The sequence below is a fragment of the Haliotis rufescens genome, unplaced genomic scaffold (genome assembly GCF_023055435.1).
Source record: "Haliotis rufescens isolate VD_foot unplaced genomic scaffold, xgHalRufe1.0.p SCAF_14, whole genome shotgun sequence".
NCBI lineage: Eukaryota > Metazoa > Mollusca > Gastropoda > Lepetellida > Haliotidae > Haliotis > Haliotis rufescens.
In genome coordinates this window covers 29,099,664-29,115,189 of record NW_025963824.1, presented here as the reverse complement: position 1 = coordinate 29,115,189, position 15,526 = coordinate 29,099,664, and the positions used below count along the sequence as shown (strand labels likewise).

Genomic DNA, 15,526 nt, shown 5'->3' with positions numbered 1-15,526 from the left:
GCAATCGACCGAAATCTGCGCGACAGTTTACGAACTGGTCACACCGAAACTCGTCATGTGTACTTTATGTAAAACCAACTGTGATATTGAAGGACTTTTCATCAAAAGCGGCGTATACTACGCATCCGTATACTATTGCACGTATATCCGAGGTCACTCAACACGTCCGATGAGCGTGGCTAGACGATGGACCTGGCCATGTGTTTGTCTGTTGTTTAACGCCGTACGCGGCAATATTCCCGCTTTATGACGGCGGTCTGTAAATAATCGAGTCTGGACAAGACAATCCAGTGATTGACATCATGAGCATCAATCCACGCAATCGACATACGATGACATGCATCAACCAAGCCAACGAGCCTGACCACCCGATGCCGTTAGTCGCCTCATACGACAAGCGTAGTCGCCTTTTACGGCAAGCATGGGTTGCTGAAGGCCTATTCTACCCCGGATCTTCACAGGTTTGTTTGTATGTACGCCAAAGTAAATTACCTACACTGTAAACAAAATGTGTTTTGATTGTAAACAAAGTCCAAACATGTTTAGATCTAAACATGATTAGGAATGATACGACCGTATCTGTTTTTCACATGTCAATCACTGGATTGTCTGGCCAAGACTCGATTATTTACAAACCACCGTCATATGGGCTGAGTGCGGCGTTAGACAACAAACAAACGAACAAACATCAAACAAGGACATTGTAAAGTGTGAAGAATATTTCACAAGGCAACAATGTTATATTTGTGATGACAATTTATTTATAGTAAAGCACAAATTCTATACTTTTTGGGTAGAGACACGTGCGGGACTAGAACCCACATTCGCACCTTATGGTGACATGCGTCACTTTACTGTGTTCTACATTTTAAAATCTCAAAATAGGTTGCACAATTTTAGTAAAAAACAGTATTTATTTTTTATTTATTTAAAAAACAAACAACAACAACCCTTGCTGGTTGGGGTTGGAGATGAGAAAAAAAAATGTGGATTGCCTTATATTGACATGTTTTGTTTGTTTGTTGTTTAACGACACACTCAGCAATATTCCATCTATATGACGGCGGTCTGTAAATAATCGAGTCTTGGCCAGACAATCCAGTGATTGACATGTGAAAAACAGATACGGTCGTGGAGGATTATATATTGATACTGCTGACCCCACAAGACACAAACGTCTTTCCTGTTTCCTAAGCATTATAATAGACTAGCACGTCGTGATATATAACGACCGCCTCCGTGGCCGAGTGGATAGATGGTCTGTCTGTCCGGGGAGTAGAAGGTCGGTGGTTCGATCCCTGGCCGCGTCTTAACAAAAGATGGTATTTGTTGTTACCCTGCCTGGCGATTGGCATCAAGGGGAAGAAAGTACTTGTCAGCTCGGAGTCAGTACGCTGTGTATGAGTGGGGCATCCATGTAAAACTGCAGCATGGTATCCCTGTATCTTAGAGGGCTAGCACTGTAAAACCGGAATAAGCCCTGACTGGTACAAACAGCAAGAATTTTGAACGCGACGTAAAACTCAACTTTCCCCTCTGAAATACTGTTCAAAGCGGGCACAACTCAATATTTTTATTGGTATTTTGAATGTTGACTTCCTCCAAACATTATTGGTATTAAATGTTCTTCCCTAATCAGGGGCGGTCGGGTAGCCTGGTGGTTAAAGCGTTCGCTCGTCACGCCGAAGACCCGGGTTCGATTCCTGACATGGGTACAATGTGTGAAGCCCATTTCTGGTGTCCCCCGCCGTGATATTGCTGGAATATTGCTAAAAGCGTCGTAAAACCATACTCACTCACTCACTCACCTACCCTTCCCTACTCGGCTCACCATCATTGGTATTGAACGTTGTTCCCTACTCGGCCCAGCATCATCGGTATCGAAAGTCGTTCCCTAATCGGCCCAGCAACATCGGTATCGAAAGTCGTTCCCTAATCGGCCCAGCAACATCGGTATCGAAAGTCGTTCCCTAATCGGCCCAGCAACATCGGTATTGAACGTTCTTCCCTACTCGGCCCAGCATCATCGGTATCGAAAGTTGTTCCCTAATCGGCCCAGCATCATCGGTATCGAAAGTCGTTCCCTAATCGGCCCAGCAACATCGGTATTGAACGTTCTTCCCTACTCGGCCCAGCATCATCGGTATCGAAAGTCGTTCCCTAATCGGCCCAGCAACATCGGTATTGAACGTTCTTCCCTAATCGGCCCAGCATCATCGGTATTGAACGTTGTTCCCTAATCGGCCCAGCATCATCGGTATTGAACGTTCTTCCCTAATCGGGTCTGCATCATCGGTATTGAACGTTGTTCCCTAATCGGCCCACCATCATCGGTATTGAACGTTGTTCCCTACTCGGCCCAGCATCATCGGTATCGAAAGTCGTTCCCTAATCGGCCCAGCAACATCGGTATTGAACGTTCTTCCCTACTCGGCCCAGCATCATCGGTATCGAAAGTCGTTCCCTAATCGGCCCAGCAACATCGGTATTGAACGTTCTTCCCTAATCGGCCCAGCATCATCGGTATTGAACGTTCTTCCCTAATCGGGTCTGCATCATCGGTATTGAACGTTGTTCCCTAATCGGCCCAGCATCATCGGTATCGAAAGTCGTTCCCTAATCGGCCCACCGCCATCGGTATCGAAAGTTGTTCCCTAATCGGCCCACCATCATCGGTATTGAACGTTCTTCCCTAATCGGGTCTGCATCATAGGTATTGAACGTTCTTCCCTAATCGGCCCACCATCATCGGTTTTGATAAGTCGTTCAATAATCGTCTTCGTTTCCTTAGTTTAAATATTTTGGGTTCATAAACGTTTTAAAATTACGGAAGCTTTTACGGTCATTTGGTTTCTTTATGTTTTTCTTGAAATTTAAAGATACCAAGTTGAAATTTCAAGATACTAAGTTGAAATTTCAAGATAAGAATTTGAAATTTCAAGTTATATTAATATCCTGAAATTTCAACTTATATATCTTGAATTTCAACATAACATCTTGAAATTTCAACTTACGTATCTTGGAATTTCAACTAACGTATCTTGGAATTTCAACTTATCATCTTGAATTTCAACATATCATCTTGAAATTTAACTTAAATTATACGGAAGCTTTTTAGGGCCATCTGTTTATTATTTTCTTGAAATTTCAAGATGCTTAGTTGAAATTCCAACTTAGTATCTTGAAATTTCAAGAAAACATATACAAACAAATGGCCCTAAAAGGCTTCCGTATTATAAAAAAAGATATTCCACTTTAAATATTGGGGAGGGTGGGGCCTGATAATTTCCCTTCTTAAACAAATCACAACTTGTTTCCCAGCCAGATAAACGCTAAATGTACGCTGAAATACTGTTGATAGTTTCACGGGTACTCAAAGTACTCTGTGGCTTTAATGTTCCCGTGGGGGCGGTCGGGTAGCCTAGTGGTTAAAGCGTTCGCTCGTCACGCCGAAGACCCGGGTTCGATTCCCGACAGGGGTACAATGTGTGAAGCCCATTTCTGGTGTCCCCCGCCGTGATATTGCTGGAATATTGCTAAAAGCGGCGTAAAACCGTACTCACTCACTCACCAATGTTCCCGTGCACTTCTAACACACTTACAGTTCCTGTCAGAATTCACAAGTAGCACAGAACAAATAAGAATTTCATTTTTTCGCTCACCCTTCTTACAAAAATATATATAATTAAAAAGTTTTTCTTATATCTCATTTGAACACCCGCTAAAGGCTTTGAGAAAAGAATCCGATAACCGCTTGATGTGTGAGTGAGTGAGTATGTGTGAGTAACGCCGCTTTTAGCAATATTATCTTCTCTATTGTCTTTATTGCGTCTCTATTATTTATGTTGAGATGTGAAAAAAGGTGAATTGATTATGGGAATATTCGGCATAACTATATGAAATTATAAATCTATATGAAACGTCACTTTACAAATGTTAGAAATTAAGTTAAAACTTTCTTAGCACTGTTTACCCGCCATACTTTCTATTTCATAAGCGATCACACTCTGACTACAATTACATAGCCTCTGGTTGCATTTAACTTCAAATTAAAAATATGATTGAATAATGTCACGATTCTCTCTTTTCTATAGCATGTACTTATGTATAAAATAAAACATGTATACAATTGTAAGTGCGCAATAAGAGTTTAAGTGAGTTACCTGCCCTTGATCGTATTTATATCTTATTTTAATCAATGTTCCTTTTCAAATCAACGTGCTGAGATCACAGGTGCAATTTGAATATGATTCTACATAATTGTTATTTTTCTCAATCAATAATATGTTCCATTATTACTGACAGATTGCGAAACTATGGCGGATTTCACCACAGTGGTGCAAGCGACCCCCGTGCTATATTAGTTGTAGGCCCCAGCTCGGCCTTTTCTACCAGGCTTCGCTTTGAACAAGATGCCAGTGAGTTGCTCTTACCAAAACTGCAATTTCTTTATTATATGTCAAAACTGAATTCTCTAACTTGCAGGTGTTCAATTTGAAACATAAATCTTGATGACCATGGTTGTATTTCCTTCAGGAGGTGTTTCAAATTCTTGTATGTGTGACTGTAAAATCGGTCATGATCGATGATTGTATTTTCTACGAGACGTGAGCATGTGAATGACGTGTGTATATATTTCCACGAAATCTCCACTGCAAAATATCACGTGTGTTAAGGTTGCGTGTAAGGATGATTAATTGGCGTAGTTCACAAGAAATTTGGATTGGGCTGTGGTTTTGTCAAGTGGATAACAAAACTGAAATCTGTCGAGGTCGAATCAAGTTGTAAACAAAGATGGCGGATCCCATGCTTTCCACATGTTATGCAAGAAGTGAATGGAGTTATTATCGGAATATGGAAATGTGTTGACTACATTGGAGGAGACTATGAGTTTTATTTTTGTAAAGTTCGATGTTCAATCCTTTCCCCATATTTAACAACATGGTATTATGGGAAACAAAACAGAAAATAGACCCAAGACGTTGACAAGGGGAGAGAATCCACACACATTTCTCACACTTAACTTGGGTGACACCAACCATGGCAACCGATAAGTGCTGTGGCCCCAGTGCTGTTTTATGAAGTTGATCTATTATTGGACAAGTCCCAAATTTAGAAAGTTTTCGTTACCATATTTAGACACGATAACTTAGTCAGGTGGGCAGTTCACGTGGAAGACACTGGTTCGATTCCCCACATGGGTAGGTGTGAAGCCCATTTCTAGTGTCCTGCGATGTGATGTTCCTGAAATGTTGCTGAAAAAGGCGTAAAATCATACTCACTCACGTTCATTATTTTAAAGAGTACACCGGCGAACAACAGTCAAAGATGTCAACATCCCTGCTTCACAAATGATTAAAAATGTCTGCAAATGATATAAAGGGCAGTCAAGTTTATAGCAGTAGATATGACATATTGTGTTTATTGTGCTGTTGAAACGATTTAAAAAAAGTCTTAAGAGTTAATTATGTATTTATTATTAATCAAAGCTACGATCTACACCCAAATTGCACTGCAACTGTTTGTTCTAATGCCAAAATTGACGGAACCACTGATTGATAATTAATCTTGTTCAATTTACGAACTGTTCACTTGACTATTTCCATTTTTCTGTTGTAGCTCGCGAAAGACCTTCTCCACCCCTCCCTTGAGGAGGAAAAGCAAAAATGTAAACTGAAGCGTTTGGTGCAGTCACCCAACAGCTATTTCATGGACGTCAAGTGTCCAGGTAAGCTTTCCATGCATTTAGAATTCTAAACAAGGTGCCCTTGGTCATGTTGGCAGGGATAGAAATTAGCAGTATTCGCTAGCCTACGCATTTTCATTACTCTTAAAGGTATCAAAAGGTGTTAAGACAAGCACCCTTGACTTTCATTCTCAGTTTTGAACACTGATTCACCATGGAGCATTCTTCATTGGAATGCCTGGCCAGCTTTTCATTGTCCTAGTGGGTCAAGTCAGTTTTTTTGTCCTGTTATCGATGAAATACAATTTATTTCCACAAAGCCATAAAATCTATTAACCTAAATGGGAAACTTTAAATTCAATTTTGGAATTTTTTTTATGACATTCACTGCAGGCTTGTGGTCGAATATCAGCCTCTGAGCTGGTGTCCCCTGTTGTGATATTGCTGGAATATTGCTAAAAGGGGCGAAAACCATACTCACTTAAGTACGAGTAAACCTCTAAGGACCTCAGAACCCCTGTCCTTTGAACACAGGTGCGGTTAAACTCGTTAAGATCCTGGGTGGAATAAGTCTTCAGCAACCCATTCTTGCCGTAAAAGGTGACAATGCTTGTCATAACAGGTGACTAACATGATCGGGTGGTCAGGCCCGCTGACTTGGTTGATGCCAGTCATTGTATCCCAATTGTGTGGATCAATGTTCATGATTTCAATCACTGGATTGTCTGGTCCAGACTTGATTATTTACAGACCACCATCATATGGCTGGAAGTGGAATATCGCTGAGTGCAGCATAAACAATATCATTCGTTGTCAGCATATTTAAATATTACAGCTATATGACGGCTGTCTGTAAATAATCGAGTCTGGACCAGACGATCCAGTGATTGACATCATGAACATGACAAGCTGAGTTGTTGTTTCTGGCAAGAATGGGTTGCTGAAGATCCCCGGATCTTCACGGTACCCCAGTTTTAAGAGGCTAGGGCAAACCCTGTGGGAAGAGGCAATGTAATGAGTGAAGTGGTCAGGCTCGGTGACTTTGTAGATTGTGTATCATTATATTTTGATGGTGTATGGTTGCTGACAATGTCTATCTTTATTTACATGGCAAACAACCTTTTTGAGTTTGACTTTCATGAATCATTACTGTAGTTCTGTTATGATAGGGGTTTCCAGCATTAGAAACTAACAGTTTTCGTCCACTAGTCCTTATAATGATAACATATAGCAAAACCCTTATAAATGGCAATTTTCTGCTAGTCCTTATGATACCTTTACCATTGGGCAGTTTGGCAAGGACGTTAGGACTAGTGCCAATTTCTAACCCTGGTTTCAATGATTGGAAATTTTAGTCGACTAGTGACTGTACTAGTCCTATAGTCCTTGCCAAACTGCCCAATAGTTAAGGTATCATAAAGACCTGTAGAAATTTGCCCTTTTTAAGGGTTTTGCTATATGTTATCATTATAAGGACTAGTGGATGAAAACTGACTGTTTCTAACGCTGCTGTATATGCCTCCACTATTGCACTGACAAGTCAGAAATGTGATGTGATTGCCTGTTGATGAAGGAAACACTGCTGTATATGCCATCCACTATTGCACTGAAAAGTCAGAAATGTGATGTGATTGCCTGTTGATGAAGTTGGGAGTCTGTATAGTTGCTTTTGTTCCAGGTTGCTACAAGATTACAACTGTATTCAGTCATGCACAGACTGTTGTGCTGTGCGTGGGCTGCTCCACAGTGCTGTGCCAACCCACAGGGGGCAAGGCTAGGCTAACTGAAGGTTTGTATGCATTTGACTGTTACCATGGTTACACCCTGGGCAACCCTAGAGATGTGGAGTAGAATAGGCCTTCAGTAACCATGCTTGCTGTAAAAAGCCACTTTGCTTGTCATAAGAGGCGACTGAAAGGATCGGGTGGTCAGACTCGCTGGTTTGGTTGATGCATGTCATCGTATTCCAATTACGTGGATTGATGCTCATAACGTCAATCACTGGATTGTCTGGTCCAGACTCGATTATTTACAGATCATCGTCATAAAGCTGGGTTGCCAAGTGCTCCGTTACACAACAAACAAAAGCAATGTGGGGTGGTTTTTGCTCAGTCCAGTTTGTGTGATTTGTCAAAAAGTGTTATCGATTAGCAGCATTTTTTGTATCTGATTACACCATGTCAACTATGGGTTATTGTAGATCGCTACTTGATGGATTTACCCTTGAAAATATGGGTTTGGATTTGTGTTCAGCAACCCATGCTTGTAAGAGGGGACTAACATGCTCGCTGACTAGATTGTCTGGTTCAGACTTCATTTACAGACCATCGTCATATAGCTGGAATTTTGCTGAGTGAGGCGTTAAACAAACAAAACTTCATGGAGTGTGTGGTCCGATTTGTATACTTGGTTGATTTGGATATCATTGTTTGTCAACAATGTGGGATATTGCTCGATTGTTTATAGGCTGCCACCATATTGCTAGAATATTCAAATTTTTCTTCATGTCTTTTAAATACCCTTTGAAGTTCCTGTCATGATTTTTTAGACCAACTGTGTGCCCTTCGGCAAGACATGTCATGTTCCATTCTCATGTGAAATTTCTCATGTCTTTTAAATACCCTTTGAAGTTCCTGTCATGATTTTTTAGACCAACTGTGTGCCCTTCGGCAAGACATGTCATGTTCCATTCTCATGTGAAATTTCTCTCAACAGGTTGCTCTTTCCGCCGGAAGCAGCACTAAGTTGGAGAAAGAAGAAAAAAATGGAAAACCCCAGAGGTTCTGTTTATCAGGCTTGTAATTAACATATAAATAAACATTACGTCGTCCTCTGGGATACACAGGCGTTGGTGTTATATCTTTTTATACTGGGACAGCAAGACGTAATGTGATTCGTACAACAGTTTCTGACACCTCGTCCACCTGACCAATCAGGTTAACCCCGTCAGCATGCGGACATGGTGAGGATGCCATCTGTGGGATGACACCGCGATCTGCTTCATACTCTCCCTTCAACAGAAGGCGCATAGAATATCCACATTGTGGGTACGGAAACTTATTTTGCTCAAAATTAATATGAACATGCTCAGCCCTACTTAAGGCACCAATGATATAGCAGGACCTGATTTAAGGAATTTGAGGTGTATGTTGACCTGAAAACTATTTGCACCAGATAAAAACCATGTTGCAACTGGTCCCATTTATTTATCAAGGTTGATAAACCTATTTTATTTTTAGGATTACAGATTTTTCAGCCCCAAGTCCAGGGTTGGAGGAGGGGTTAAAAAAAGTAAAAAATCCAGATACATTTTTTTTAATGCAGAATGCCTCTGGCATACTTTATGAACATATTCTGTGTCAAAAGACTGCCATTTGTGACGATAAAGCCCCTAGTAACAATACAAATTCTACTGGTTACAACACAAGACAATTGTCAAGGGAAGCTATTCATGTTTCGCTCTAGATCAACAAAGATAATTATGTATCTCTTTACTAGTTTACAACGGTAAATTCATATATTGTAAACTAAAAGGTGATAACAAATAAAATAACTGACTACGCAGTCAGATTTTTTTTTAAACGTTTTCTAAAAATTAGTCGGCGGGTCTATAATCCGAAAAATATGAAACGCCTGGCCTTAGATTCCCAATCAAAGTTTATTTACTAAAAATCTCAGGTCTCTGATGTCTCTCTTGATTTTACATAAACTTAATGACATTTTGCTGTTAAACGAAAAAGGAACGTGCACATAATCTTGGAAGTACACACAGTGGGAAGTCAAGCCCATGAAAGCATGACAAAACACTCCTTAAATGGATCAGTGATGTATGGTACGTAAAGTTTGGAGTTTGAGTTCATGTAGACATAAATATTAGGTTGCACTTTGCAATAATAATCAAGCCCTGTGAAGCGATCATAAAATGTTTGACAACAAAGGTAGTGTATTCACCCTGGCCTTCCCTTGTGAGGCCTGCAAGACGAGAGTGATTTGCTTGGTTTCATGTGGGGATTGGGTGGTCAGGCTTGCTGACTTGGTTGATGTATGTCATGGATCTCAATTGCGTGGATCGATGGTCATGATGTCAATCACTGGATTGTCTGGTCCAGACTCAATTATTTATAGACCGCCGTGATATAGCTGGAATATTGCTCAGTGCGGTGTTAACAACAAACAAACAAATAGTGGGGGTGGTTGAACAATAGCAACACTTTAAGAAAATACCCTTCTATGAAAATAGATCTGAGAAATTGTCTGCTTTATGTTAAGCTATGCACAGAGTAAATGTGATCTGTGTCTTTAAAGCACTCACTTGTGCAATGGTCCTGTTTCAGTTTTAAGAGCTATAGACAGAGTCACTGCCCTTGGGATACTCCACCTACAGAGTTGGTTGGTCTGTACTTCAGGCAGACGATACGTACAAACAAGATACTCCGACAGGTATTAACAGCCCAGAAATGCCTTTGAGCTTTACAAGCAGTGTAGGGGCAGTCGGGTAGCCTAGTGGTTAAAGCGTTCGCTCGTCACGCCGAAGACCTGGGTTTTACGCCGCTTTTAGCAATATTCCAGCAATATCATGGCGGGGGACACCAGAAATGGGCTTCACACATTGTACCCATGTAGGGAATCGAACCCGGGTCTTCGATGTGACGAGGTAACGCTTTAACCACTAGGCTACCCGACCGCCCCTGTCTCCTCAGAAGTCTCGTGACACAGTACTGGCTATATCCCCAGAGCTGGTAAGTAAGCTCGAGGTGTAGACAAGTATGCTGTAGCCTGAAGTCATTCCAACATTTTGATGGGTATAAATTTAGGTTGGTCATGACTGCGTTGAAATTTGTCCCTGTCTCCACCACACGAACCACTGATAGGAACTCCAGATTAGAATAGGACCAAGCAATATTTCCTGGTTGGAAGAAACGACTAATGGATCAGGTGGTCTGGTTGGTAGAAACTAACAGTTTCAGTCCACTTGTCCTTGTAATAACATTGCAAAACCCTTAAGAATGGCAAATTTCTACTAGTCCTTATGATACCCTAACTATTGGGTAGTTTGGCAAGGACCAGTGCCAATATTTAATGCTCGCTGGTTGTGCGTCATCATACCTGACTGTGTTGCTCATACTATCAATCGACCCATGAAGATTCCGGGGTAGAATAGGCTTTCAGCAACCCATACATGCCGTAAGAGGCGACTAACGGTATCAGGTGGTCAGACTCGCTGGCTTGGTTGATACATGTCATCGATCCCAATTGCATGGATCGATGCACATGATGTCAATCACTGGATTGTCTGATCCAGACTCGATTATTTTACAGATCGCCGTCATATAGCTGGAATGTTGTTGAGTGCGGCGTTAAACAACAAACAAACATACTGTCAATCACTAGATTGTCTGGTTCAGACACAATTATTACAGCTGCCATCAAAGAGCAGGAATTTTGCTGAATCTGGAGTTGACAAACAAACAAACAACAATGGTGGTATGGTTTATTTCATGCTATGTACAATTACACCCAGCCTCTCCACTGGTATTTACAAAAATAAAAACATCATTATTCCGAAAACATATCAACTATTCACATGTATCACATTGTTTAAGGCAGCTCTGAAAACATTGCAAGTTCTACTCTCTACCCTGTCTACACCGACTCCACACAACCTGGGGAACAACATATTGTACAGGATCATGTCCGTGCAACCGCTGCAATATACTAAACTGGCACTGTAACCACTGCATACTCCAAAGAACTGCAGGTATTTGTTCTTCATGTCCGTGGCTCATTACTTGCAAAAATAATCTGGAATGACCCCCCACCCCTCTCCCCATTCATACTACAACATTGTTACAGTTGATGGAACATGTGACTCCAACTGATATAAAACATGGGGTGGAATACCAAGCAGTGTAGCATCCAGTCCTAGATGTTCAAAGGCAGTCAAACAACACACTTGGTACAAAGGCAAATTGTGAGAACCTGTATGTGGACACTGATATAAATCCTGAATCAATGTTTGAAAAGTGAAGTGCCGGGCTGCCACCAGGACCCACAGACTTCAGAAGCTGCAGGCCCTGACTGAACTCTCAGTCAAGAAGCTGCAGGCCCTGACTGAACTCTCAGTCAAGAAGCTGCAGGCCCTGACTGAACTCTCAGTCAAGAAGCTGCAGGCCCTGACTGAACTCTCAGTCAAGAAGCTGCAGGGCCTGACTGAACTCTCAGTCAAGAAGCTGCAGGCCCTGACTGAACTCTCAGTCAAGAAGCTGCAGGCCCTGACTGAACTCTCAGTCAAGAAGCTGCAGGCCCTGACTGAACTCTCAGTCAAGAAGCTGCAGGCCCTGACTGAACTCTCAGTCAAGAAGCTGCAGGCCCTGACTGAACTCTCAGTCAAGAAGCTGCAGGGCCTGACTGAACTCTCAGTCAAGAAGCTGCAGGCCCTGACTGAACTCTCAGTCAAGAAGCTGCAGGCCCTGACTGAACTCTCAGTCAAGAAGCTGCAGGCCCTGACTGAACTCTCAGTCAAGAAGCTGCAGGCCCTGACTGAACTCTCAGTCAAGAAGCTGCAGTTTATTGTGACAAATGGATCGACATGTAAATTTACTGCAGGCCATGAGGGCAAAAGTTGAAGCTATGGACACTGGCCTGTAGGAATGTGACAACAGCATGCAGGGTTGCCTCAAGATATGAATGAGTTGCTGATATGTTCTTAATTTCCTGTACATTACGAACTCCAAGTCCAAGTTTTCGAATAAATAGTAAACGTATCACATAGGTATAACATAAAAATAACAGGTAAAGTTCCGCCCGTAACCCCTGCCTGGAAACTTTAAAAAATCATAAGTAATTAAAAAAATTACCGATTTATACCACGTGGACTGAGGCTCGATTCCTGTTCGTCCAAATTGGATCGGCCAGCCTTGGTGTGTTGCACGTGCTGGGGCCTCGCGAAATTATACCACGTGGCCCTGAACACAATGCAGTTTTCGCAAGACACAAACTGTGAACCAAGACTCGCGCCATGCTTGTCTGAATTGAATCGGCCAACTTTGGTGTTGCAGGTGCTGGGGCTGTTACGAAGAATAACGACCTGCCGAAACAATGAAGATCATGCATCCTCGTGGTATAAATAGGGTTATGGTTAACGTTCCGGTTAGGTTCTCCTAACCAAGGTAAAATTTGATGCAAGGCTTACGGGCAGAAATCTTTCCATGTACCATAAGAGGAACATAAGGGAAACATAGGCGGAACAAATTTCCGTGTGGTGGATCTTGCATCTTCAACAAAATCATCGTGATCATATCAAATAAACATATAAAATCAAATGATTACATTATTTCTCTTTGCATACAATGAAACCCAACTACAACTGAGTAAGAACAATAAAACTTCTAACCTTGTTCCATCCACGGTGAGCCAGGGTATTATGTATACATGCCAACTACTAAATACCCTAGCCTGTTACATCTTTGTATTATGTCTGATTCAAATGACTCTGAACTAGGGCTGGGACGGGTAACTCAGGTACTCAGGTCGGGTGGGTCCTGAGTAGGACCCGTGGTTAGTCACGTGATATATTGTTTAATGACAAAAACTCACTATAGCTCAGTGGCTACACTACAAGTCACATCTGTTTACAATTCTTTCTGATCAAGCACATTCCTTCTGACTTGTATAGTTTCAGTAAAGATGAAGCTTCAGTCAACTTCAGTGTATGCATGATCTGACTGTTTGATACATGTATCTAAATAGTTTTTGCCAGTGCTGCGGTAACAAAATTCCCAATGAGACATCTTGTTCCCCACTATTGAGACCTTCAGTAGGTACCTGGGTAGGGTCGGGTAACGGGGTCCGGTACCCGGGTAGTAAATTTGGACTCGTCCCAGCCCTACTCAGAAAAAACATTAATTCAAGTTGCACACAGAGAAGTTCTCAGGGAAGTTAATGATAAGCTTGAAACCTCACCGCACAGGGTGTTTATCCTACCATGGCGATATTATACCCTGCATCACCGAGGATGACACTGCTCCACTACAAGCATAACTGTCACTACTTTTACTAACTACTGTCAGAGCTCCAGATAATGGTGCGCATAAGGCTTAATAAAATAAAAGACTTGGTTCTCAGGCAATGGCTTTTGAAAATATTGTAAGAGCGGGCGGTGGTTTTTGTTGTTGTTGTTCAAACAAGTATGTAACCAATTAAACAGTTGTGTACAATCAACATGGGACATGGCCTCACTACAGAAATGTATTCTTTGATGGGTAGCATACTGGAATACAGTATTTGAGTACTTGAGGATTTGGAATATTTAAGGACTTTTTTGGTTGTTTTTAGTGAGTGAGTTTTAAACCGCTTTTAGCAATATTCCAGCAATATCAGGGCGAGGGGCAACAGAAATTGGCTTAACACTTTGTACCCATGACAGGAACCAAACCATTAGGCTACCAGACTGCCCTTGTTTTTTTTGTTTTGTTTTTTGTTTTTGTTTTTTTTAAATGAGAAATAAAAATGAAACTGCAGCGAACCTTATGATGATGCGGGCGGTGCCTGAGGACCTAGACTATTTTTTTTTAATGTACTCAAATAGTTTTTGTCAGTATACTTCTTGTTTTACCCAATCCAGACTTCAGCTACTGGAGCAGTTTCAGCAGTTTCAACTAAAATCATTCAAAGTTATTAAAATGGGGTTGAAATATCAATTTCATATTTGCAAATATATATTTTATCACGAGATATAAAATTAAAACGTAAATTCAGGCAAGCATGTGGATGCCAGACACAGTCTATACCATAAAGTGAAGGGTACTAGTCGAACTAGCTCTTCATCTTGCCATCATTTTCAGTAGCTTTTTGTGTCATCATATGGACTGAGCTTACTAGACCAGAAAAGAATAGTACTTGACTCTGGCTTCGGAATTGTGGCTAGAGTCGCAAGTGTACACATATACATCACTGAGGGGAATACAGGAAGTTACATTGAAATTATTCATTGAATACGGAAGACTTTTAGGGCTATTTTTTATATATATTTTTTCTTAAAATTTCAAGATACTAACTTGATACTACAAGATGCTAACTTGAAATTTCAAGATGATATGTTGAAATTTCAAATTATTAAGTTGAAATTTCAAGATAATAAGTTAATATCTTGAAATTTCAACTTATTATCTTGAAATTTCAACTAAGTATCTCGAAATTTCAAGCAAAAATCTTAAAGTTTCAACTTATAATCTTGAACTTTCAACTTAAAATGTTGAATCTTGAAATTTCTAGAAGAAAAGAAAAAACCCAAATGGTCCTAGAAGGAGAATTGAGTTTCTGGAATTATGAGGGCTGGTGGTTTTATTTTTGCATTCTAGCAATATTCCAGCAATATTCCAGCAATATTCTAGCAATATTCCAGCAATATTCCAGAAACATTCCAGCAATATCCCAGCAATATTCCAGCAATATTGCAGCAATATTGCAGCAATATTCCAGCACTATCCTTGCACTATTCCAGCAATATTTCAGCAATATTCCAGAAACATTCCAGCAATATTCTAGCAATATTCCAGCAATATTCCAGCAGACGACACCAGAAATGGCCTCACTGTACCCATGTGGGGAATCGACCCTGGGGAAATAGATCTACCACTTGGCTGCCACTGCCTGGAAATTATGAGACATAATTGTTGACATGTTGCACACTGTCGACTCTTGATGTTTGAACTTGGAACACTCTTTAAAACAGAAAAAGGATGAGTGGATTGCCAGCCACATGAAGGTCGTAACACCTCAACTATTTTGTTTCTGTGTCAGCATGTCTGGAGCTCTGTAAAAATATATTTAGCATTGAGG

At 41.0% G+C, this 15,526-nt stretch overlaps 1 protein-coding gene across 1 annotated transcript; it reads left to right on the top strand.

Annotated features, from left to right (window-relative positions):
* Positions 1-4,262: 4,262 nt before the first annotated feature.
* Positions 4,263-8,526, top strand: LOC124152696 (40S ribosomal protein S27-like). Its single transcript, XM_046525725.2, has 4 exons — positions 4,263-4,418; positions 5,620-5,728; positions 7,365-7,475; positions 8,402-8,526. Exons 1-4 carry the CDS (start codon positions 4,413-4,415, stop codon positions 8,428-8,430), a joined length of 255 nt encoding a protein of 84 aa, XP_046381681.1. The 5' UTR covers positions 4,263-4,412; the 3' UTR covers positions 8,431-8,526.
* Positions 8,527-15,526: the final 7,000 nt, after the last annotated feature.

What these genes read in the sequence shown, in the direction of transcription:
- LOC124152696 (XM_046525725.2), top strand. An exon ending in CATGGACGTCAAGTGTCCAG is followed by an intron (nt 5,729 to 7,364) that starts GTAAGCTTTCCA and finishes CTTTTGTTCCAG; the next exon opens with GTTGCTACAAGATTACAACT. An exon ending in CAAGGCTAGGCTAACTGAAG is followed by an intron (nt 7,476 to 8,401) that starts GTTTGTATGCAT and finishes TTCTCTCAACAG; the next exon opens with GTTGCTCTTTCCGCCGGAAG.